This window comes from Oryx dammah, unplaced genomic scaffold (assembly GCF_014754425.2).
Source record: "Oryx dammah isolate SB20612 unplaced genomic scaffold, SCBI_Odam_1.1 HiC_scaffold_12, whole genome shotgun sequence".
NCBI classification, from domain to species: Eukaryota; Metazoa; Chordata; class Mammalia; order Artiodactyla; family Bovidae; genus Oryx; species Oryx dammah.
This window is the reverse complement of record NW_024070196.1, coordinates 65479365-65503049: the sequence shown is the minus strand read 5'-3', so window position 1 is coordinate 65503049 and position 23685 is coordinate 65479365. Positions and strand designations below refer to the sequence as shown.

The 23685-nt window shown below is 47.7% G+C and overlaps 2 protein-coding genes across 2 annotated transcripts in view; one reads left to right on the top strand and one right to left on the bottom strand.

Annotated features, from left to right (window-relative positions):
• The window catches only part of TFIP11 (tuftelin interacting protein 11), a 15975-nt gene extending 14893 nt beyond the window's left edge, over nt 1-1082 (top strand). The window contains exon 13 of the mRNA XM_040250989.1: nt 675-1082. Within this exon, the coding sequence (XP_040106923.1) occupies nt 675-1030 (356 nt within the window). The 3' untranslated portion in view covers nt 1031-1082. The remainder of the gene's footprint in view (nt 1-674) is intronic.
• On the bottom strand, nt 658-23665 carry SRRD (SRR1 domain containing). Its single transcript, XM_040251298.1, has 7 exons — nt 23496-23665; nt 4838-4878; nt 3207-3466; nt 3034-3132; nt 2000-2154; nt 1689-1734; nt 658-1362 (listed from the first exon to the last, which is right to left on the bottom strand). Exons 1-7 carry the CDS (start codon nt 23663-23665, stop codon nt 1141-1143), a joined length of 993 nt encoding a protein of 330 aa, XP_040107232.1. The 3' UTR covers nt 658-1140.
• Between the last annotated feature and the right edge of the window lie 20 nt (nt 23666-23685).

The window sequence follows — 23685 nt, the reverse complement described above, 5'->3', positions numbered from 1 at the left end:
TGGACAATACTCAGCTCTCGGGAGGTCCCGCTGCCTGATGGGTCAGGGGGCCCCCCTCAGCCAGTCCCGTCTTTCACAGACAGGGTCACAGAGTGGCAGCTGGGACTGTACTTTCTATTCAGTTCTTTCTGCTTAGCCTAATACAGGATGACACAGACTGTATTACTGTGTTTAGTGAGGTGAACATGTGTCTGACCTCTGCTCACCCAGGCCTCCCAGGGACACTGGTGGGCATCTCTCCTCTCACACCCCAGACCTCCTCCTCGGCCACCCTGAGCCCCTGGAACAGTCTCCCCTCTGGACCCCTCAGTTAGCACTGGGCATTTGGGGGCCCTTCAACATCTGTGTTTCAGCCCCCACCCCGATACATCTATTAATAGTGTTGGCCTTATGTTTCAGGGTTCTGAAAGCTGCCTTTGGGGTTGTGGGGTGAAAGCCCTAGCAAGTGGGGAGCAGAGGCTGATGACTGTCAGGGTTGTTGAGTGTTTAATAACCTCTGGTCATTAGGCATGAACCAGAAATTCTAATGTGCCCACAGCCAGCTGTCCACCCCTACCCCGCTAGGGCACCTGGACTCTGTGGGTGGGCCTGGCCCCGACCCCGCCCTGCCCCTCTGTGGGTGGGCCCCGCCCTGACCCTGCCCCTGCCCCCGCCCCTGCCCCCGCGCCTCGCAGGTGCCTACATGCAGCCCGGTGCGCGTGAGCACATCGCCTACCTCACGCACACGGAGCGGAGGAAGGACTTTCAGTACGAGGCCATGCAAGAGCGGCGCGAGGCTGAGAACATGGCCCAGCGGGGCATTGGCGTGGCCGCCAGTGCCGTGCCCATGAACTTCAAGGACCTCATCGAGACCAAGGCCGAGGAGCACAACATCGTCTTCATGCCAGTCATCGGGAAGCGGCACGAGGGCAAGCAGCTGTACACCTTCGGCCGCATCGTCATCTACATCGACCGCGGCGTGGTGTTTGTGCAGGGCGAGAAGACCTGGGTGCCCACCTCGCTGCAGAGCCTCATCGACATGGCCAAGTAGGCCGCGCAGCTGCTGGGGGCGTGCTGGGGAATAAACGGCGTCTTACATCAGAGCGAACGTCCTCCCTGCTCTCTGAGAGGGCGCTGTGCAGTCCCCACGCCACAGGCCCCTTACAGTGAGCTCAGGTCAGCGCGGGGAGGCTCCTCTGTCTTCTTCCTGATGATCTCGAGGTCCTCGCAGTCCTGGTAATCTGGCTCCTCCCGAAAAGCCCAAGTGTCCATGGGGAGCTGCATTAGCTTTTCTACAGGAAACCAGTGGATGGAGGTGTCGTTAAATACGTCCATGTACCTTGGGGTCTGAGGGAATGCCAGCTCCTCCAGGCCTGTCAGAATCTGAGCAGAAAGATCCAAAAGTGAAACAAACTTGACAGACCCAGTAAGCCCCACCCTCCCGAGTTAAGAGTCCTGGTTTACTCCACTCCAGCGTTACTAAGGAATAAGGTGTTTTTAGTACTTAGTGCAGTGAGGTGGAGTCCCCAAGGACAGTGCGTAAGTTGGATCAGATTCTGAGAACAGAGAAAATTAAAGAAAAACGAGGAGATGCACTCAAACATAGCTTTCTGGACCACAGACCCTCGCAAGCACCCACCACTACTGGTAAAGGCAGGATTCTCCACAGTAACAGAGACAGTACAACTTCCCTCCACTCAGGCAGATACCTTTGCAACATATGGGTAATGTTTATGCAGAATCCTTGTCAACAACCTAGAAACCAAAATTGTTGAAAACATGATTAGGCAGTATGAGACCAGGTTCATTCCCCTTAGGACACAGAAAGGCAAGATGATGTAAATAGAGCAAGAAATCTTTTCACGTGGGGGTGTGCGTAAATGCCCCGTCACTGCCTGTCTCGTTAGGGAGAAACGACAGTGCGTGTGTTAGTTGTCATGACCCAGACTGACATCTCGCAGCCCAGCCCTGTCCAGGGGGGGACTTGAGGGCCGGGTTCACCCCGGCGACCCCCGCTCACCTCTCCTCGAGCCCCCGGAAGCTGTTGCCGACAATGGCCACCTTGGAAAGGGCGTCCACCGACCAGTTCCTCCACAGCAGGTTGTTGTAGAGTGCCGTCCCGCAGTGCGGCATGTAGAAGACGGTGGGCTCCCCGCACACGCTCCGCTTCCCTTCCTGGGGTCCAACACGCACGAGGTGAGCACGCTTCTTACGGCAAGGCGGGGGTTAACCCTAGCCAGCTGTGCTCAGCGCCGGAAGATGAGTGCCGTGGTGTGCGGGCCGTCACCCCACGACACGGCTGCCTGCACACGCTCCCTGTCCCCACGGTTAGCGCAGCTGGGAGGACGGGAGGCTGAGGGGGCAGCGACCTCAAGCACCAAAGGGAGAGACTCCCGCATCGCCCTGTGCGCCATCCGCGGCACGGGCGACGCTACAGAATTACACGAGACTAAGTCGGGACGTTGGAAGCCCGGAAAACTCACTCCTGCTGAACACACGCGCCCGGCGGACGTGGATGGCTCTGGACTGAGGCAGGGCCAGGGCCCTCGGGAACCGTGCCCTGTCACTCTCTGCAGCTCCCCATCGTGACTCAGGCCTTTTCAAACATTACCTTGGGGTGCAGCCACCCCCTCTGGAGACCCTTCTTTCTGGAGGTCTCAGATCCCCACTACCTGAGGATTCAGCCACAACTCAGCCAGGGGCTGGGCGGGGGCCTCCTGCCCCTGGAATGGGGCACCTCCCGGCAGAAGGGCTTCACGAGGTGCAGAGACCGCGCCCTCTCCCCCTCCTGCAGCGACACGCCCACCACTGAGCACAGCGGGCACGCAGCCCTCAGGAGCTGCAGAGACCGCGCCCTCTCCCCCTCCTGCAGCGACACGCCCAGCACTGAGCACAGCGGGCATGCAGCCCTCAGGAGGACCGTGCAAACCGCAGACGGTGCCGTCACCTAGTCTCTCCCCCTGACAGGACCGCACAGGTCCACGTGGGAGCGACAGGCCAGCCCCGTGTGAGAGGCCCCCGAGTGCGGGGCCCCTCGCGCCCCTAACCACATACCTCGTTCTCCCCGAGAACCACCACGCCCAGGGCGTTGAGGACCGTGATTTCTAGTCGACTAAACAGAGGGTCGTACACCCAGCAGTGACTCCTGGGAATCTGCAGAGGGCGATGGGGGCTCTGTCAGCGTGCGCACGAGACCCAGGACGGGACGGTAAAGGGCGCAGACTCACCTGGCACCGCTCCAGGACGAGGAGCAGGAACGCCAGCTGGCTTCTAGCTGTGGCGCAGCTGGCGAAGTTCCCGATGCCGTAACACACACACTTGAAGCGGGAGGTCCCTGGGACCAGGGTCTCTTCCGGGGCGGAGCCAGGGGCCGCATCTGCCTCCACCGGGGGGGCGGCGAGATGCAGGTGTCCCAGGGCTTCCGAGAGAGGCCCCTCGGGGGCCCTCAGCTGTTCCAGGTGTTTCTGGAGACACCCAGTGATGGTTTCTGAAAGAGTGGGCCCTGCACAGTCAGAGGGCATGCTGTGACCCAGGAACTAAACCATCCATGGCCTGGGGAGCAGGGCGCGGAAGCCTTCACTCCCCAAAGAAGGGGCTGCCGGCCTCCCGCCCGGCACACGTGGGGGTGTGCAGCGGCGCCCACCCCAAGCTGACAGCGGCTGGCGCCTGGGTACACACGGCCTCAACTAAGGGAATGCTTCAAGCAAAAGTCAGGTTCATCCACGGCCACGATGTCCATCTAATGCTTGTGTTAACTCATCCTAATTTAGTAAGAGGCAACCAGTACACCCAATTGTGGTATGAAATACTACTTTTCTAATAAAAGAAGAACTGAAGAGCAGAGCTCTCAAAATGATCTTATAAATTACTGGGAGTGAGAACATTTAACATGTAAAAAATTTAAAAAACAGGCTGGGCGTCTAGAGACTAAGGAAACTACTCAATCGTTTCACAGGGTGGTGAGTTCTCATCTCCCTTTCTGTCACTGGCACTGAATTCAGTAGATCAGATCTGTATGCAGAACAAAACTGAAAGCAAACAGCCATACGTCTGTTCCCATTAATAAGATACCAACGTTGACTTATCAGCAAAGACACCTTGAAATAAGACCCAGGCTACAGAAGGCTACTTAGAGAGCTGGCTCTCCGCATCCATGCTGCTCAAAGAATCAGTGAACGCTTTCTGGACAACAACCAGAAAGCGGATAGCAAGTTGACCACTTCCACCTCTGGAAATATACACTAAGAACATTACCTTAAATTTGGTAAAAAGCTTTTTGCATGAAAAATTATGTATACTGGGACTTCCCTAGTGGTCCAGTGGTTAGGACTCTGCACGTCCAGTGCAGGGGGCACAAGTTTGATCACTGATTACTTTAAAAAAATAGTAATAAAAATTATGTATAATAAACAACAAAAGTCCCTCCATAAAGACTATAACTATGGCATACTTGTGTTATCACCCATCAGGTTTAGGAAGAGATTATAACAGCCATGTAAGGTCAGGGAAGAGAGCAGGATAAATGTAAATTTCAACAGCACAATGACAAGTAACATCCACTGCCTCCGGTGCAGCAAGCAAGCACCGCTGTAAGCACTTTAGGAAATACTTCATTTATAAAATTACACTACAGAATAGGTACGTTTTCATGTCCATTCCACAGATACAGAAGCTGAGGACCAGGGTTAATGCCGAAAGACACACAGTTGTAAGGGGGGTTGGAGTCAGCATTAGAACCCAGCATAGACACCCTGCGTGAAGCAGATGTCACCAGATGAGGGCTGGATCCCCTGCTTTACCCACTGTCAGGCCCTCCTCCCACCCCAGCCGCCTCCAGCCTGAGCCCCGTGGCACCCACCTAGTGCTGAGCTCCAGAAGTCAGAGACAACCAGGTCCTCCCTGTTGAGAAAAAAAGTGGCGTGGTCACTTCTTGCCCTTTTCAGGGCTCCCTAACGGACTGCCTCCTGACCGGGATCAGGAAGTGGGGAAGGGGCGCACGCTCCGACGCAGAGTCCACACCTGAGCCTGGAGCAGGGTGCCCAGGGGACACAGCCAGAGCAGAGCCGCTGGGGCCCAGAGAGGGCGGGTGAGAGGGCTTCCCCGAGGAGGCCCCCGATTCCTGGGACACGTCTGGGTCTTGGCACACGGGGGCAGCTCTGCAAACAGTGGCTAAACTTGGAGATTAGCCTCTCCACACTTCTGTGTCCTCACCTCTAAAACAGGGTGAGAACTGCACCCATCACAGAGGGCAGGGATGTGATGGGGAACACCCAGCCCGGTGCCTCGCGCAGAGCAGGCCTCAGTCAGCGGCCTTTGTTGCTACGGACAACCCCAAGGTGAAAGTAGAAGGGGCAAAACCAGGTGTCGAGGCTTAAAGTCAACTGTTTCCACAAACCAGGGCAAAACACAGTCAATCGTTAAATGGACTGAGTGGATTCTCCAATCAAAAGACAGAGTGGCTGAATGGATTGAGAGCATCCATCTCTATGCTGCCTACAAGAGAATCATTTCTGACATGATGGTACACAGAGTGAAAATGGAAGGGACAGAAAAAGATATTCCATGCAAATGTACACCAAAGCAAAGTGGGAAGAGCTACACTTCTGTTAGAAAAAATATTGGTTAAAACAGGGATATAACAAGGCTTCATGGGCTGCAGCAAAAGCTATTCTAGGAGGGATGTTCACAGCCAGAAACCTCAAGAAACAACATCTCAAACAACTTTACACCTCAAGGAACTAGAAAAAGAACAAAGTAGAAGGAAAGAAAGAGCAGATGTGAAGGGAATGCAGATTAAAAAGACAATCGAGGGCTTCCCCGGTGGCTCAGTGGTAAAGAGCCCGCCTGCTGACGCAGGAGACGCAGGTTCCATCCCTGATCCAGGAAGAGCCCATGCGCCGCGGAGCAACTCCAGGCCTGAACCTGTGATCCGGGGCCCTCGAGCCCCAAGTCCTGAGCCCGCACGTCGGGGAGCCCGTGCTGCAGCACCCGAGAAGCCACTGTGGTGAGAGGCCCGCATGCCCGGGAGAGTGGCCCCGCTCTCCGCCAACTAGAGAAAAGCCCAAGCAGCAAAGGGGACCCATCACAGCCAATGCTACTATTATACTATACATAACAAAACGTTCCTTAAAAAGACAGTAGAGAAGATCAGTAAAACTAAGAGCTGGTTCTTTGAAAAAATAAACAAAATTGACAAACCATTACTAGACTCACCAAGAAAAAAAAAAAAAAGAAGGCTCAAATAAAAATCAGAAATGAAAGAGGATATATTACAACTGGTACCACAGAAATATACAGAATCACAAGAGACTCCTATGAACAGTTAAATGCCAACAAATTGGATGACCCAGAAGAAATGGATAAATGCCTAGAAATATATTTTTCCAAGACTTAATTATGAAGAAACAGAAAATCTGAACAGACTGATTACTAGTAAGGAAGTTGAATCAATAATTAAAAACCTCCCAACCAAAAGAAGTCCAGGACCAGTTAGATTGACTGGTGAATTCTACCAGACATTCAAAGAAGAATTGATAGGGATCTTTCTCAAACCCTTCCAAAAATACAGGAGGAGGGAACACTCCAAACTCACTTCACGAGCGTAACAATGATACCATAACTAGACAAGGATGCTGTAAGGAAAGGAAATCACAGGCCAACACCCCGATGAACGCAGACACAAAACTGCTCATCAAAACCACTAGGAGACCGAACTCAGCAACACATTACAAGGAGCATACACCACGATTAACTGGGGTTTATGCCAGGAACGCAAAGCCAATGTAATATACAGCACATTACCAAAACGAGGGATAAATCCTATGAGCATCTCCACAGGTGCAGAAAGAGCGTTTGGCAAAATCCAGCCTCCACTAAGATGATAACTATCAACAGAGCAGGCCTAGGTGGAACAGAACTTAATAAAGGCTACAGACAGATGGCGTTTTCACCAGAGAGAAAAGCACCTTTATGACGAAGAACGCGCTGGGTGTATTTTAAACAGTGTTCTCCTCCTTCTGCCAGAGGCTCCAGGTGATTTTCCCTGGCTCTTCACCATAAAATCCTGGTGGGGTTCCTGGAGGTAGAGGCCAGGGAAGTTTGGGGGTTCCCCTCAGACGGCAGCCCCAGGAGTCTCTCTGAGACACACACTGGTCCTCACTCAGCCAGAAGTAACTCATGGAAGCGGTCCCTGAAGTGTTCCCAGCAGCTCGTGGCTCTCGGGGCTTCTGCACCCGAAGTGGGGCAGCTCTCCTAGGCAACAGGAGAACCCTGCCAGCTATTCAGAATGACCTCTGACCTCTGATGCTTGCTCAGTGGCAGCTTTGTGTCCTCTGACTCCAAAAGACGGCCTTGCCCTTCCAGAGAAACGACATCTTGCAAGGCTGCACTGACTGCCCTTTCTCTCCTTGTGTTTATGGTTCTTGTACCTGTCATGAAAATAGTGGCAGGAGGACCTCTCCGGTGGTCCAGTGGCTAAGAACCTATCTGCCAATGCAGGGGACTTGGGGTTTGATCCCTGGTCTGGGAAGATCCAACACACCACAGGGCAGCTAGCCCGCCCACCGCAACCAGAGAGGAGCCCCCGCAGCAACGAGGTCCCAGTGTGGCCAAAAATAAATAAATATTAAAACAAAAACAAGAGTGGCAAGAGATGAAATAACAGAGCATGTGTACAATGCATCAGCAGAAATTGTCTCTGAAAAAAAGCACATTTGGAACAGAAATAAAAGGAGAAATGAGACAGTAATATCACTAACGATTTCAGGCTAAAAGACGGAACATTCTCAGACACTGAAAAATAACTAACTCAAGGTCCTCCAGACCCTCGGGTGAAAAAGGAGAGAAAGGTCCCAGTGGAGGTGGTGGGCCACGAGGCATGCCAGGTCCAACAGCTCCTCCAGCTCCGAAAAGTGACTGAAGATCAACTGGCTTTCCGGGAATCGAGGATTCCCAGGACCAAAGGGGGCTAAGGAAGGGCCCCTTTAAGATCGGGTGGGTTGGGCGGGACACTCCATGCTACCATCTCACTGAAGGCCCTTCACCTCCGGACAAGCCATCGGCACGGCTGACTCCACGATGCCGCGGCGGCTCCTCCAAAGGCCCCGTGTCCCGTGTGGCGCCCAGCTTCCACACGGCCTCCTCTCCTACTGCTGGCGTCATCTGGGCCTCTACTCTCATCCAGTGCCCCGCCATCGCCACAGCCCCTCGCACCCTGGGCTGGGCTGCCTGCTGGGCCGCCCCTACCCGGCCTCAGAGCAGCCCCAAGCCCTCTGCCACCCCTCCTCCGGTGTTCCCCTGACCCGGGTTCCGGGAGAAACTCCATGGGCAGCGACTACATGTGCATTCTTTACATCGGAAATACCAGACTCGGGACTCCCCCGGTGGTCCAGTGGAGTCGGCCTCGCAGTGCATGGGATTTGGTTCAATCCCTGGTCCAGGAACTAAGACCCCACGTGCCTCGGGGAAACGAAGCCCGCTCCAAACAACTCCTGAGCTCGTGCTCAGACGGCACAGCATGAGAGAGCCCACGTGACACAGAGCAAAACGCAGCCAAACAAATAAATGAATGTCAAAAAAAAAAGCCGCAAAGCAAGCAAACAAACAAACCATCAAGTCTCAACTGGAGACAGAGACGCTGGAAAAGAAAATCTGTTCGTTCATTCATTCACCCTGCGTGGGCTCATTTGTGTACCTTCTGGAACTGGACTTAACAGCCATGAAGAGAACTACTGTCTCTGGCCTTACAGAACTGTCTCTGAAAGACACAGATGGGAAAACAGGCAATTATACAACACAGCAGAGCTGCACGGGAGGAAGAACAGGTGTGCAAAGGCGATCAAGAGTTTTAAATTCCTCAGAATTGTAAGCGACTTGCTTAGTTCACCTTCTTGTCGTCTTGTTCTCCAAAGTGTAGCACATCCTTTTCAAGTTTTATAGTGAGATCAGGTAGAGCTAGGGCAGTCCATTCAACACATTTAAACCAAATATTAAAAAAAGCAAACAACAAAAACCTGGTTTCCTTAAATTAACTGTCCATTGAAAGCAGTAATATTTTGATCATAAAAAGTGTTAACATTTTACTATTCTAAAAAGTTCTTTATATTTCATGCTTCAAATATCCAGCATAGATCATGGAGAGAAAGAAATATTTCGGTAGAGCTTGAGACATTAAGGCATTTTAAAAACTGAAAAAAATTAGAAAGGAAAAATCTTGGGATTCCACGTTATTTTTTAAATGTCTACTTATAAACAGATTACATTCTCACAACTGTCCTCTCCTTCAGGAATTAACACTGTAGCCCCAGGACTCACAGTATTAAGGTTCTTGTAGGGTTCTAAACAGCGTGCCTGTGTCTCACCACTTCCACTCTCTCCCCGTAAGACGGGTGTAGTAACCCCTACCACGCAGGGCCACTGTGAGGGTCATATAAGATACTGCGTCTATGAAGATGCTCTGCAAAACCATAAGGTGCTTTAAACACATTAAAAAAACAACAAAAAAGCCGTGTATGACAAACCCACAGCTAACATTATTCTCAACAATGCAGAACTGAAAGCCTTTCCTCTACAATCAGGAACAAGACAAGGGAGCCCACCCATTCTAACCACTTTTATTCAACAAGGTGCTGGAAGTCTTAGCCGAACCAGTTAGGCAAGAAAAAGAATCCAAGTTGGAAAGCAAGAAGTAAAACTGTCACTGTCTGCACATGACATCGTGCTACAGACAAGAAACCCTACGAGACTCTACCGAAGAGCTGTCAGAGTGAGCTAACCATTCCGCAACGCTGCAGCAGACGACACTCAACACAAACTACGCTGCGTCTCTGGACACTAATGACGAACCGGGACTTCCCAGGTGGCGCAGTGACGAAGAACCTCCCTGCCAACGCAGGAGACGTCAGAGGCGTGGGCGCGATCCCCGGGTCGGGAAGGTCCCCTGGAGGAGGGCATGGCACCCCACTCCAGTGTTCTCGCCTGGGGGACCCCATGGACAGAGGAGACTGGCGGGCTGCGGTCCACGGGGCCGCACAGAGTCGGACAGGGCTGAAGCGACAGCACAGCACAGAATTATGAACCATCAGAAACAGAAACTAAGAAAACAGCCTTGGGGAGGATGACGACGCAGCGGGAGGATGTGAAGCTCACCTTCTCCCACAAACACATCAAGAATACGTGTCGAGCGATTCTCGCAGAGTATCTGCTGAACGCTGGCAGCAGACTTCAGAGTGCAGAAAGGGCAAGCATGCAAGTCTCCATGCAGCCGGGTAGGACAAAAGATGAAACTCCCGTGCCTAGAGCCCCGGCCTGGGGGTCTGTCAGAGCCTCGGAGGAGAACGCGGCAGCCGGCCTGCGGCAGCCAGAGCACACAGAGGGCTACACGGGCAGTCAGAGCCACCTGCGCCTGAGACACGGGGCCTGGCACGGGTCCAGGCTGGGTGCCGGGACCTGGGCTTTGAGACCAGACCTCAGGAGGACTGAGGTTGGCTGTGGGGAACAGCTGGGACGGGGCTGGAATCGGGTGCACCCACAGCTAAGGGTGTGCCAGGCCACGTCGTGGGGGTGGTGCTTAAGTGGAGAGGCAGGCCCCCGCCGTTGTAGCCTTTTCCCCTATGCACATACTCACAAAAAGCCAACTGAGAAAAAACACTGATATAAAAGCCTTACGGAATAATACAAAGCATGCATGATAGGGATTTCAGAAGGGGAAGAAAGAGAAAAGGGGATAAAAATGTATTTCAAGAGATTATGGCCGAGAACTTCTCAACCCTACAGAAGGAAGCAGCTGTCCAGGTACAGGAAGGACTCGAGCCCATGCCTCCTGCCCCACAGGCAGATTCTTTACTGATGAGACATACTATAGACATCCTATAATTTTAAAAATGGCAAAAGTTAAAGGTAGCTAAAGATAAAGAGAAATTCTAAAGGCAGCAAGACAAAAACTGGCGGCTCAGTAATAAAGAACCTGCCCACCAATGTAAAAGACATGAGTTTGATCCCTGGGTCAGGAAATGGCAAGAAGAACACTCCAGTGTTCTTGCCTGGGAAATCCCATGGGCAGAGGAGCCTGGCAGGCTACAGTCCACGGGGTCGCAAAGACTGGGACATGACTCAGCAACTAAACAACAAATTTTAAGGGGACCCTGCGCCCCCAACAAGGCCATCAGACAATTTCTCTACAGAAATGTTACAGGCCAGAAATCTCTCTTACAGTGATAAGACAGATTCAAAGTCCTAAAAGGGCAAGGTCTGTAACCGAGGGTAGTCTATCCAGCAAGATTATCACTTAGAATAGACAGACAGAGAATTTCTTAAATAAGCAAAAACTAAAAAAATTCAGCAATACTAAACCTATCCTAAAGGAAATGCTAATAAAGAGGAAATCACAATGGGAAAGTAAATCACGTAAATAAGCCAGAAAATAGACTTTTAAAAATAAAAATCTTCTGTGACTGTGATAACCACAGAGAATGGAGGATGAACATGAAGATATAAAAGAGGAACTCAAAACCATAAGACGTGGGGAAGGAGAGTAAGAAAATAGATTATTCCCCCCCTAGAATGGGTTTGAGCCTATATGACTACCAGTCTAAGACAGGCAGATACAGGAAGGGGTTAACATGAAAACAGGGTAACCTTGAAAAACATGGTAATCACAGATCAAAAACATCCAACAGATTCACAAGAACCAAAAAGAAGAGAACACGAGAGAGAAGGAATCGTGTTCTCTTTCACAAAAGAGAAAACAACAGGGACAAAGAAACATGAAATCAAAGGGAAAGCGAGGTTTAAAACGGCAGTAAATGCATGGCTATCGAGGGTCACCTTAAAGGCCAAGGGAGTAACTGCTGCAAGTAAAAGACACAGAGCGGCAGACTGGGCTAAACAGAACCCAAATCAAAAGCCCACAATACGCTGGTCACAAGAGACCCACTTTAGGGCAAAGGACACATGCAGACGGAAAGTGGGGACAGAAAAAGATACTTCATGCAAACGGAAGTGACACGAAAGCAGGGGTTGCCAATACTAATATCAGACAAAACAGACTTTACAACAAAGGACAGAAAGATAAAGAAGGACACTATATGATGATACAAGGACCGACAGAAGAAGATTTTACACTCCTCAACATGCGTGCACCTAATACGTGGGGGCACCCGTACACAGAACAAATACTAACAGGCATAAAGGGAGACTGACAGAAATCCAGGGACAGCAGGAGACGCCAGCATCCCACTCACATCAGTGAAGCAACAGAGACACGAAATGACACGGAAAGAACAGTTAAGACTTAATGGGTATTTCTAGAACACTACATCTGAAAAATACCCAGAGTACACATTCTTTTCAATTGCACATGGAACATTCTCTAGGATTCACCACAATCTAGGGTACAAAACAAGCCTCAACAAATCTAAGAGCATGGACATTATCTCAAGCATCTTTCCTGACCAAAATGGCATGAAACTAGGAATTAACCACAGAAAAAGAAATGAGGGAAAAACCAACTGATTACACGAGGACTGAACAACAAGCTGCTAAAAAACCAACAATGAAATCAAAGAGGAAATTAAAAAATCCTTTTAGACAAATGAGAATGAAAGCACAACCACACAAAACCCATGTGATGTGGGAAAAGCAGCTCTTGGAGGAAAGTTCACAGCAACACAGGCCTTCCTCAAAAAACAAGAAAAACCTCAAATAAAGAATCTAATTCATCACGTCAAAGAATTAGAAAAAGAGCAAAAAAAACTAAAAGCAGAAGGAAGAAAGTAATAAATGTCAGAGAGGAAACAAACAAGAGAGGTTGGAAAACATAGATAAACTCGGTAAGACCAAAACCTGGTTCTTTGAAAGGATAAACGCAGTTGACAAACCTCGAGCCAGGCTCACCAAGATGAAGACAGTGACACCCCAAACCAACAAAACAAGAAATGAAAAAGGAGACACGCCAGAAATACATAGCAGAATACTATGAACAATTACGTGCCAACAAAGCTGACGACCTGGAAGAAAGGGGTAAGTTTCTAAAAACAGCCCATCAAAACTGAATCAAGAAGAAATAATCTGACCGCCAGAAGTGAAATAGAGTCTGTAATTTAAAAACTCCCTATAAAGAGAAGTCCAGGACCAGACGGCTTCAAAGGTAAATTCTACCAAACATGAGAAGAAGAACTGATACCAGTCCTTAAGTGAAGTGAGAGTAGAGTGAAAGTTGCTCAGTCATGTTCGACTCTGCAACGCCATGGACTATACAGTCCATGGAATTCTCCAGGCCAGAATACTGAAGTGGGTAGCCTTTCCCTTCCCCAGGGGATCTTCCCAACCCAGGGATGGAATCCAGGTCTCCCACATTGCAGGCACATTCTTTACCAGCTGAGCTACCAGGGAAGCCCAATCCTTCTCAAACTCTTCCAAAAAAATGGAGAGGAAGCAACACTCCTGAAGACATTCTATGAAACCATCACTACCGTGACAGGAAAACCAGACAGAGACATCACGAAAAGGAAAAGAAGAAAATTATAGGCCAATATTTTTGATGAATATAGATGCAAAAATTCTCAACAAAATATTAACTGAATCCAACAACACATAAAAAGATTGCACACTGCATCCAAGTGAGATTCATCCCAGGCTCACAAAGATGGCCCAACATATGCAGAATCAATCAACGGGATAAACTACATCAAGACAAAAACACGTTATCGTCACCTATTAGACACAGGAAAAGCATTTGACAAAGTTCAATATCCATTCATGATTTTTTTTTAAAGCTCTTACTAAAGTGGGTGTAGACGGAAACATCTCAGTATAATGAAAGCTATTTATGGCAAGTGAAAGTGTTAATCGCTCAGTCCTGTCTGACTCTCTGTGATCCCATGGACTGTAGCCCACCAGCCTCCTGTGTCCATGGAATTCTCCAGGCAAGAATACTGGAGTGGGCTGCCATGGCCTTCTCCAGGGGATCTTTGCAGGGACTGAAGCCATGTCGCTAATGCCCTTTGCACTGGCAGATGGGTTCTTTACCGTGAGTGCCACCTGGGGAACCCATTTATGACAAACCCAAAGGCAACATAATATTAACTGGTGAGAAGCTGAAAGCGTTCCCCTTAATACCTGGAAGAAGATAAGGATGCCCAGTCTCACCTCTTCTTTTATAGTGTTGGAAGTGCTAGCCACAGCTATCAAACAAGGAAAAGAAACAAAAGATAGTCAAATTGGGAAGGAAGCAATAAAACTGTCATTATATGCAGACAATGCAATACTATATATAGAAAATGCTAAAAACCTCACACAAAAACTACTAGAACTGATAAATTCAGCACAGTAGCAGGGTACAAGATTAACAGACAGAAATTGACTGCATTTCTTTACACAAATAAATATCATAAAGGGAATGAAGGAAAAACAACAAAAAAAATCCTCTTAAAATCACATTCTCACCCCCCTCCACCACCAAAATAAAATGCTTTGGAATAAACCTGATCAAGGAAGTGAAACACTTACGCTGAGAACTATAAAACATTAATGAAGGAAATTCAAGATGACTCATGTCCCATGCTCTTGGATTGGAAGAATATTACTAAAATGTCCATACTACCCAAAGTAATACACAGATTTAATGTGATCTCTATCAAGTTACCCATGACACTTTTTCACATAACTAGAACAAATAATCCAAAAATTTAAACAGAATCATAAAAGATCCAGAATTGCCAAAGTATTCCAGAAGAAAAAGAACAAAGCTGGAGGTGTAACCCTCCCAGATGTCAGATAATGCTACAAAGCTACAGTAATCAAAACAGTGTGGTAGAGCACAAACCAGACACACGGGTCAGAACAGGACAGACAGCCCAGAGGGAAAGCCACACGTCTATGGTGAATCAACACTTGGCAGAGGAGGCAATGAGACACGCTGGGAGAAAGACCGCTTCTTCAGCACGTGGTGTGGGGAAAGCCAGACAGCCTCAGTAAATCAGTGACGTGGGAACACACCATCTCACCACACACAAAAAGAAACCCAAAATGGATTAAAGACTTAAATATAATACAGGGCACCATAAAAATCCTAGAAGATATCACAGGCAAGATATTCTCTGACACAACTTATACCAATGTTTTCTTAGGTCAATTTCTCAAGGCAATAGAAATAATAAATGAAGTGAAGTGAAGTGAAAGTCGCTAAGCCGTGTCCGACTCTTTGCGACCCCATGGACTCTACAGTCCATGGCATTCTCCAGGCCCGAATACTGCAGTGGGTAGCCTTTCCCTTCTCCAGAGGATCTTCTCAACCCCGCGATTGAACGCAGGTCTCCCGCACTGCAGGTGGATTCCTCACCAGCTGAGCCGCAAGGGAAGCCCTAAATGGGATCTAATCAAACTTAGAAACTCGAGCTTTTGCACAGCAGAGGAGACCACACACAAATGAAAAGGCAGCCTGGAGAATGGGATAAGATATCTGTGAACAACGCAACTGACAAGGGTTTAATTTACAAAATATGTAAGGAGCTCACAAAACAACAAAAAACGAAACAATCCAACTGAAAAATGGGCATAAGACCTAAACAGACCTTTTTTCAAAGAAGAAATACAGATGGCCAATAGGCACATGAGAAGATGCTCATCACAGCTAATTATTAGAGAAGTGCAAATCAAAACTACAATGAGCTACCTATCGCCTCACATCAATCAGAATGGCTTTAAAAAGTCCACCAATACCAAATGCTGGAGAATGGCATGGAGAAAGGAGAGTCCTCCTACACTGTTGGTGGGAATGTAAGTTGCTGCAGCCACTGTGGAAAACACTTACGGAGGTTCCTCAGAAAACTCAGACTAGGATAACCGTATGATACGGCAATCCCACTCCTGGGCATCTATCCGAACAAAGCTAGATTTTAAAAAGATACACGCAAACCTATATTCATAGCAGCACCATTCACAACAGCCAAGACATGGGAACAACCTAAGCGTTAATTGACAGATGAATAAAGAAGACGTGTGTGTGTGTGTGTGTGTGTGTGTGTGTGTGTGTGTGTGAATACTACTCAGCCATAAAAAAGACACTGTTTGCAGCAACATAGTGGGAAGCAGAGATTACCATACTAAGTGAAGGAAGTCAGAAAGACTAAGACCATATGGCATCAGTTATATGTGGAATCTAAAATATGACACAGATGAACTCGCCTATAAATCCAAATCAGACTCATGGATACAGAGAACAGGCTGGTGGCCCCCAAAGCAGAGGGTGGTGGGAGAGGGCTGGAGTGGGAGGCTGGGGTTAGCAGGTACACACATTTATATAGAGAACAGATAAACAACACGGCCCTACTGTATAGTGCAGAGAACTATAGTCAACATCCTATGATAAACCGTAATGAAAAGAATATATAAAAAAGAATGTATATATTAATATATGATAAATGAATCACTTTGCTGTACAACAGAAATTAACACACTTTAAATCAACTACACTTCCATAAAAAATACTGATCAGAAAAAAAAGAAACAGCCTCATGTACAACTGCATCAAAAAGATTTTTATACCTAAAAAAGAATAAAATACCTAAGAATAAATGTAACCAAGGAAGTGAAAGGCTTGCATACTGAAAAAGACAAGATATTAAAGAAAGAAAACTGAGGAAGACACAAATAAGTGGAAACATATTTCCTGATCATGGATTGCAATTAATGTTGTTAAAATGTCCATGCTACCCAAAGAAATTTACAGATTCAATGCAATCCTCATCAAAATTCCCAAGGCATTTTTAACAGGACAAACAATTCTAAAATTTGTATGGAACCACAAAAGACCCCAAATAGCCAGAGCAACCTTGAGAAAGAACAAAGCTAGAGCTACCATGCCCTCTGATTTCAAATCTATTACAAAGCTATAGTAATTAAAACAGTATAGTTTTGGTTTAAAAACAGACACATAGATCAGTGGAACAGAATAGAGCCTAGAAATAAATCCACTCCATTTATGGTCAGTTAATTTACAACAAAGGAGCCAAGAATGTAAAATGGAAAAGACAGTCTCTTCAATAAATTGTATTTGGAAAAACTGACATCCACATTAGGAAAAATAAATAAAACTAGACCACTATCTTATACCATACACAAAGCTTAAGTCAAAATGGATTTAGACTTCAATATAAGACTTGAGACCAGGACTTCCTTGGCGGTTAGTTGCTAAGACTCTGCAATGCAGGGGGCATGGGTCTGACGCCTGATCGGCGCACTAGATCTCACACGCGCAATTAGAAGATGGAGCATGCCGCGACTAAGAACCAGTGCAGCCAGCCAAACAGAACTGAGGATGTTTTTAGAAAGACCTGAAACCATAAAACTCCTAGAAGAAAACACAGGCAGTAAATGTGACACAAGTATTTGCGAGGCTTGTTTGTTTCTATTTATTAAAAATATTTTGGTGATGATATTTTAAATCTAACACCAAAAGTACAAGGAACAGAAGCAAAAATAAACAAGTGGAACTACATCAAACTATAAAGCTTCTGCATGGCAAATGTGACCATGGACAAAATGAAAAGGCAACATACCGAATGGGAGACAATATCTGCAAAGCATGTATCTGATAAGGGGTTAATATCCAAAACATACAGAGAACACACAAGAGCGGAAAACCCCAAACAATTTGATTAAAATATGGGCAGAAGATGTGGACACACCTTTTTTCCACAGAGGACACACAGATGGCCAACAGGTTCAGGAAAGGATGCTCAACATCACTGAACAGTGGGGAAACGCAAGTCAGAGGCACCACGAGTTACCACCTCATACCTGTTAGGATGGCTGTATCAAGAAGAGAGAGAAATAACAAGTGTTGCTAAGCATGTGGACAGAGGAGAACTCTGGCGTACCGCTGGTAGAAATGTCAACTGGCGCAGCCACTACGGGGAACAGTATCAAAAAATTAAAAACAGAACTACCAGTTGAGGGGTCCTCGACAGTCCAGTGCTAAGACTTCACCTTCCAACACAGGGGGTGTGGGCTCCATCCCTGGTTGGGGAGTTGAGATCCCATATGCGACTTGGCCAAAAAACCAAACCCCGCCAAAACATACAGCAGAAACAATGTTGTAACAAACTCAATGAAGACTTTAAAGATGGTCCACATCAAAAAGAAGTCTTACAAAAAAGAACTACCATTTGAGCCAACAATTCCACCCGTGGGTATTCCTCCGAAGAAAATGAAAACGCTACTCTGACAATACATGCGCATTCACGGCATTCACCCCACGCTCACCGCAGCACTAACGGCAACAGCCCGAGATGTGGAAGCAGCGCATGTGTCCATCACGGGCTAAAGGGCGAAGGGACTGTGAGAACACACGCACTGCAAGACCCCAGACCCTCACCAAAACTCCACAAAAAGGCAGAAAGATACGGCACCAACAGAGGAGCCCCCCAGGTCGGAAGGGGCCCAACACGCTACCGCGGAAGAACGGAGGACAGCTACCAACAGCTCCAGAAACAATGAAGCAGCTGGGCTGAGGCGGAAACGACGCTCAGGGTGGATGTGTCTGGTGATGAAAGTAAAATCCGATGCTGCAAAGAACAATATTGCAAAGGATCCTGGAATGTTAGGTCCGTGCATCCAGGTAAACTGGACGTGGTCAAGCAGGAGATGGCAAGGGTAAACATCGCTGTCTTAGGAATCAGTGAACTAAAATGGAGAGGAATGAGTGAATTTAATTCAGAAGACCATTCTATCTACTACTGTGGGCAAGAATACATAGAAGAAATAGAGTAGCCCTCAGAGTCTGGAATGCAGTACTTGGGTGCAACTTCAAGAAAGACAGAATGATCTCAGTTCGTTCCCAAGGCAAACCATTCAGTATCACGGTAATCCAAGTCTGATGCAGAAAAAGTCAATGAAGACCTAGAAGACCTCCTGGAACTAACACCAAAAAGAGATGTCCTGTTCATCATAGGGGACTGGAATGCAAAAGTAGGAAGTCAAGAGATACCTGGAGTATCAACAGGCCATTTTGGCCTTGGAGTACAAAATGAAGCAGGGCAAAGGCTAACAGAATTCTGCCAAGAGAATGCACTAGTCACAGCTAACACCCTTCTTCAACAACACAAGAGATGACTTTACACATGGACAGCACCAAATGGTCAATATCAAAATCAGATTGATTACATTCTTTGTAGCCGAAGATAGAGAAGCTGTATACCGTCAGCAAAGACAAGACCGGGAGCTGACTATGGCTCAGATCACCAGCTCCTTATGGCAAAATTCAGGATTAAACTAAACAAAGTGGGGAAAACCACTAGGCCAGTCAAGTATGACTTAAATCAAATCCCCTATGAATATACAGTGGAGATGACAAATAGATTCAAGGGATTAGATCTAGCAAACAGACTCCCTGAAGAATGATAGCCAAAGGTCCGTAACACTGTCCAGGAGGCAGCAAACAAAACCATTCCAAAGAAAAAGAAACGCAAGAAGGCAAAGTGGTTGTCTGAGGAGGCTTTACAAATAGCTAAGGAAAGAAGAGAAGCGAAAAGCAAGGGAGAAAGGGAAAGGTTCACCCTACTAAACATGGAGTTCCAGAGAACAGCAAGGAGGGACAAGAAGGCCTTCTTCAATGAACAGTGCAAAGAAACAGAGGAAGACAACAGAAGGGGAAAGACAAGAGATCTCCTCAAGAAAGTCAGAAATATCGAACACTTCATCCAAAGGTGGGCACAAGAAAGGACAGAAACAGTAAAGACCTAAGAGAAGCAGAAGAGATAGAAGAGGTGGAAAGAACACCCAGAAGATCTTAATACAAATAAGAACACAAAAAAGGTCTTAGCGACCCAGATAACCACAGTGGTACAGTCTCTCACTCAGAACCAGACATTCTGGAGTGTGAAGTCAAGGGGGGCCTTGGGAAGCACTGCTGTCAATAAAGCTAGAGGAGGTGATGGAATGCCAGCAGAGCTACTTAGAATCCTGAAAGATGATGCTATCAAAGCACTGCACTCAATGGGTCAGCAAATCTGGAAAACCCAGCAGTGGGCACAGGACTGGAAAAGGTCCATCCTCATTCAAATGCCCAAAGAAGGGCAGTACTAAAGAATGTTCAAACCACTGGACAATTGCACTCATCTCCCATGCTAGTAAGGTTAGGCTCAAAATCCTGCATTGTAGGCTTTAGCATTACATGAACTGAGAACTTCCAGATGTTCAAGCTGGGTTTAGAAAAGGCAGAGGAACCAGAGATCAAATTGTCACCATTCGCTGGATCACAGAGGAAGCAAAGAATTCCAGAAAAAAACCTACCTCTGTTTCAATGACTATGCTAAAGCCTTTGACTGTGTGGATCATAACAAACTGTGGAAAACTCTTATAGAGATAGAAATACCAGACCATCTTACCTGTCTCCTGAGAAACCTGTATGCAGGTCAAAAAGCAACAGTTAGAACCCTGTATGGAACAACTGACTGGCTCGGGATTGAGAAAGGAGTACAAGGCTGTTTATTGTCACCCTGTTTATTTAACTTATACATAGAGCACATCATGCAAAACGCTGGCCTGGGTGAGTTACAAGCTGGAATCAAGATCCCTGGGAGAAGCATCAACAACCTCAGATAAGATATGCAGATGATACCATTCATATGGCAGAAAGTAAAGAGGAACTAAAGAGCCTCTTGATGAGGGTGAAGGAGGAGAGTGAAAAAGCCAGCTTAAAACTCAATATTAAAAAAACTAAGATCACGGCATCCGGTCCCATCACTTCGTGGCAAATAGAAGGGGAAAAAGTGGAAGCAGTGACAGATTTCCTCTTCTTAGGCTCTAAAATCACTGCTGATGGTGACTTTAGCCATAAAATTAGAGGATAATTGCTTCTTGGCAGGAAAGCTATGACAAACCTAGACAGAGTATTAAAAAGCAGAGATCATTCTGAAATTCACTCAGTCACGTCTGACTCTTTGTGACCCCATGGACTACACAGTCCATGCATTCTCCAGGCTAAAATACTGGAGTGGGTAGCCGTTCCGCTCTCCAGCAGATCTTCCCAACCCAGGGATCGAACCCAGGTCTCCTGCACTGCAGGTGGATTCTTTACGAACTGAGCCACAAGGGAAGCCCAATAAAGGTACATATAGTCAAAGCCATGGTTTTCCAGCAGTCATGTACCGATGTGAGAGTTGGACCATAAAGAAGGTTCAGCAACAAAGAACTGATGTTTTTGAAGTCTGGTGCTGAAGAAGACTCTTTAGAGTCCCTTGGACAGCAAGATCAAACCAGTCAATCCTAAAGGAAATCAACCCTGAATATTCATTGGAAGTACTGATGCTGAATCTCCAATACCTTGGAAAAGACCCTGATGATGAGAAAGACTGAGGATAAGAGAAGGGGGCGAGAGAGGATGAGATGGTTGGATGGCAGGATGGCATCACCAACTCAATGGACATGAGTTTGAGCAAACTCAGGGAGATGGTGAAGGACAGGGAAGCCTGGCATGCTGCAGTTCATGGGGTCCCAAAGAGTCAGACATGACTTAATCTGTTTTGTGTCAATCTGATTATTAGAGCAGCCAGAAGAACCTAGAAGAGCAGACTTTTCCTCCTCAACACTATATAAAGCACACAGCAAAGCATGGAGGGGTGGGGTGGGATCAACCAGAATAACGGAGAGCTTTGAAGTTACCAAAGTTTTGAAGGAAGTTCTGAGGTTCCCTGGTTCCAAACAGGGAAAGGAGTACATCAAGGCTGTATATCATCACCCTGCTTATTTAACTTATATGCAGAGTACATCATGAAAAACGGTGGCCTGGATGAAGCACAAGCTGGAATCAAGAATCCTGGGAGAAATATCAATAACCTCAGATATGCAGATGACACCATCCTTATGGCAGAAGGTGAAGAACTAAAGAGCCTCTTGATGAAAGTGAAAGTGGAGAGTGAAAAAGTTGGTTTAAAACTCAACATTCAGAAAACTAAGATCATGGCATCTGGTCCCATCACTTCATGGCAAATAGATGGGGAAACAGTGACAGACTTTATTCTGGGGGGCTCCAAAATCACTGCAGATGGTGACTGCATAGCAAATAGATGGGGAAATAGTGGAAACAGGGACAGACTTTATTTTGTTGGGCTCCAAAATCACTGCACATGGTGACTGCAGCCATGAAATTAAAGACGCTTACTCCTTGGAAGAAAAGTTATGACCAACCTAGACAGCATATTAAAAAGCAGAGACATCACTTTGCCAACAAAGGTCCGTCTAGTCAAAGCTATGGTTTTTCCAGTGGTCATGTATGGATGTGACAGCTGGACTATAAACAAAGCTGAGCACCGAAGAACTGATGCTTTTGAACTGTGGTGTTGGAGAAGACTCTTGAGAGTCCCTTGGACTGCAAGGAGATCCAACCAGTCCATCCTAAAGGAAATCAGTCCTGAATATTCATTGGAAGGACTGATGCTGAAACTGAAACTCTGATACTTTGGCCACCTGACCTGAAGAACTGACTCATTGGAAAAGACCTTGATGCTGGGAAAGACTGAAGGTGGGAGGAGAAGGGGACGACAGAGGATGAGATGGTTGGATGGGATCACCGACTCAATGGACATGAGTTTAAGTAAACTCTGGGAGTTGGTGATGGAGAGGGAAGCCTGGCGTGCTGCAGTCCATGGGGTCGAAAAGAGTCCGACATGACTGAGCTGAACTGAACTTGAAGTTACCAAAGACAAAGGTTTGAAACCTGGCTCTATACACATCTAGAAACCGTTTTTCTTCGAGACTCGGCGCCCCATCGGGACCCTAGCATGGCTGAGATGTTCATCTCGATAAAAAGCGCTTAAGCCAGTGTCAGCCACAGAGCAGCAGCTCCTCAATTAACCAATGATGAGACTCGTGAAAATGACTATCACGCGTGCCGGCTGCGGCCCTCGTGTGAGCAAAACCACAGCATTATATTCATACCGAACATGGGTAGCGCGCTTACCACGCGCCAGATACTGTTTGGAATGGTGCAACCATTTACTAATCCACTGAACCCTCGAAACAAGCCTGCTGCTGCTAAGTCACTTCAGTCGTGTCCGACTCTGTGTGACCCCATAGACGGCAGCCCACCAGGCTCCCCTGTCCCTGGGATTCTCCAGGCAAGAATACTGGAGTGGGTTGCCATTTCCTTCTCCAATGCATGAAAGTGAAAAGTGAAAATGAAGTCGCTCAGTCGTGTCCGACTCTTAGCGACCCCAAGGACTGCAGCCTACAAGGCTCCTCCGCCCATGGGATTTTCCAGGCAAGAGTACTGGAGTGGGGTGCCATTGCCTTCTCCCGAAACAAGCCTATATAGGTACTATTTTCACGCCCATTGGCCCAGTTGCAACTGCCGTAAGAGACGTTATTGCGTGCTTATTACAATAATGAGCTCTTTACCTCCGTTACCTCCACCCATAACCCTTAAACCCTGAGCGTTAAAGGGGACAAATGGCGAGACTGGGGCTCGGGGAGACTCCCACGGGCGTGAAGTCTGGACCCAGGACCGAGTCCGTCCTTACCTGGCCTCCTGGATGCGACGAAGCACGACTCCGCCGTCCACCTCGGGCTCGGCTCCCGGGGTCCCGGCGGCCGCCACAGCCTCCCTCCGCTTCGGATGCCGCGCTGCTGAGCGCCTTCTCCGCGGAGACACCGCCCGCCAGGATTCTTCCGCCGCCGCCGCCGCCGCCATGGGCCTCCGACGTCACGGCG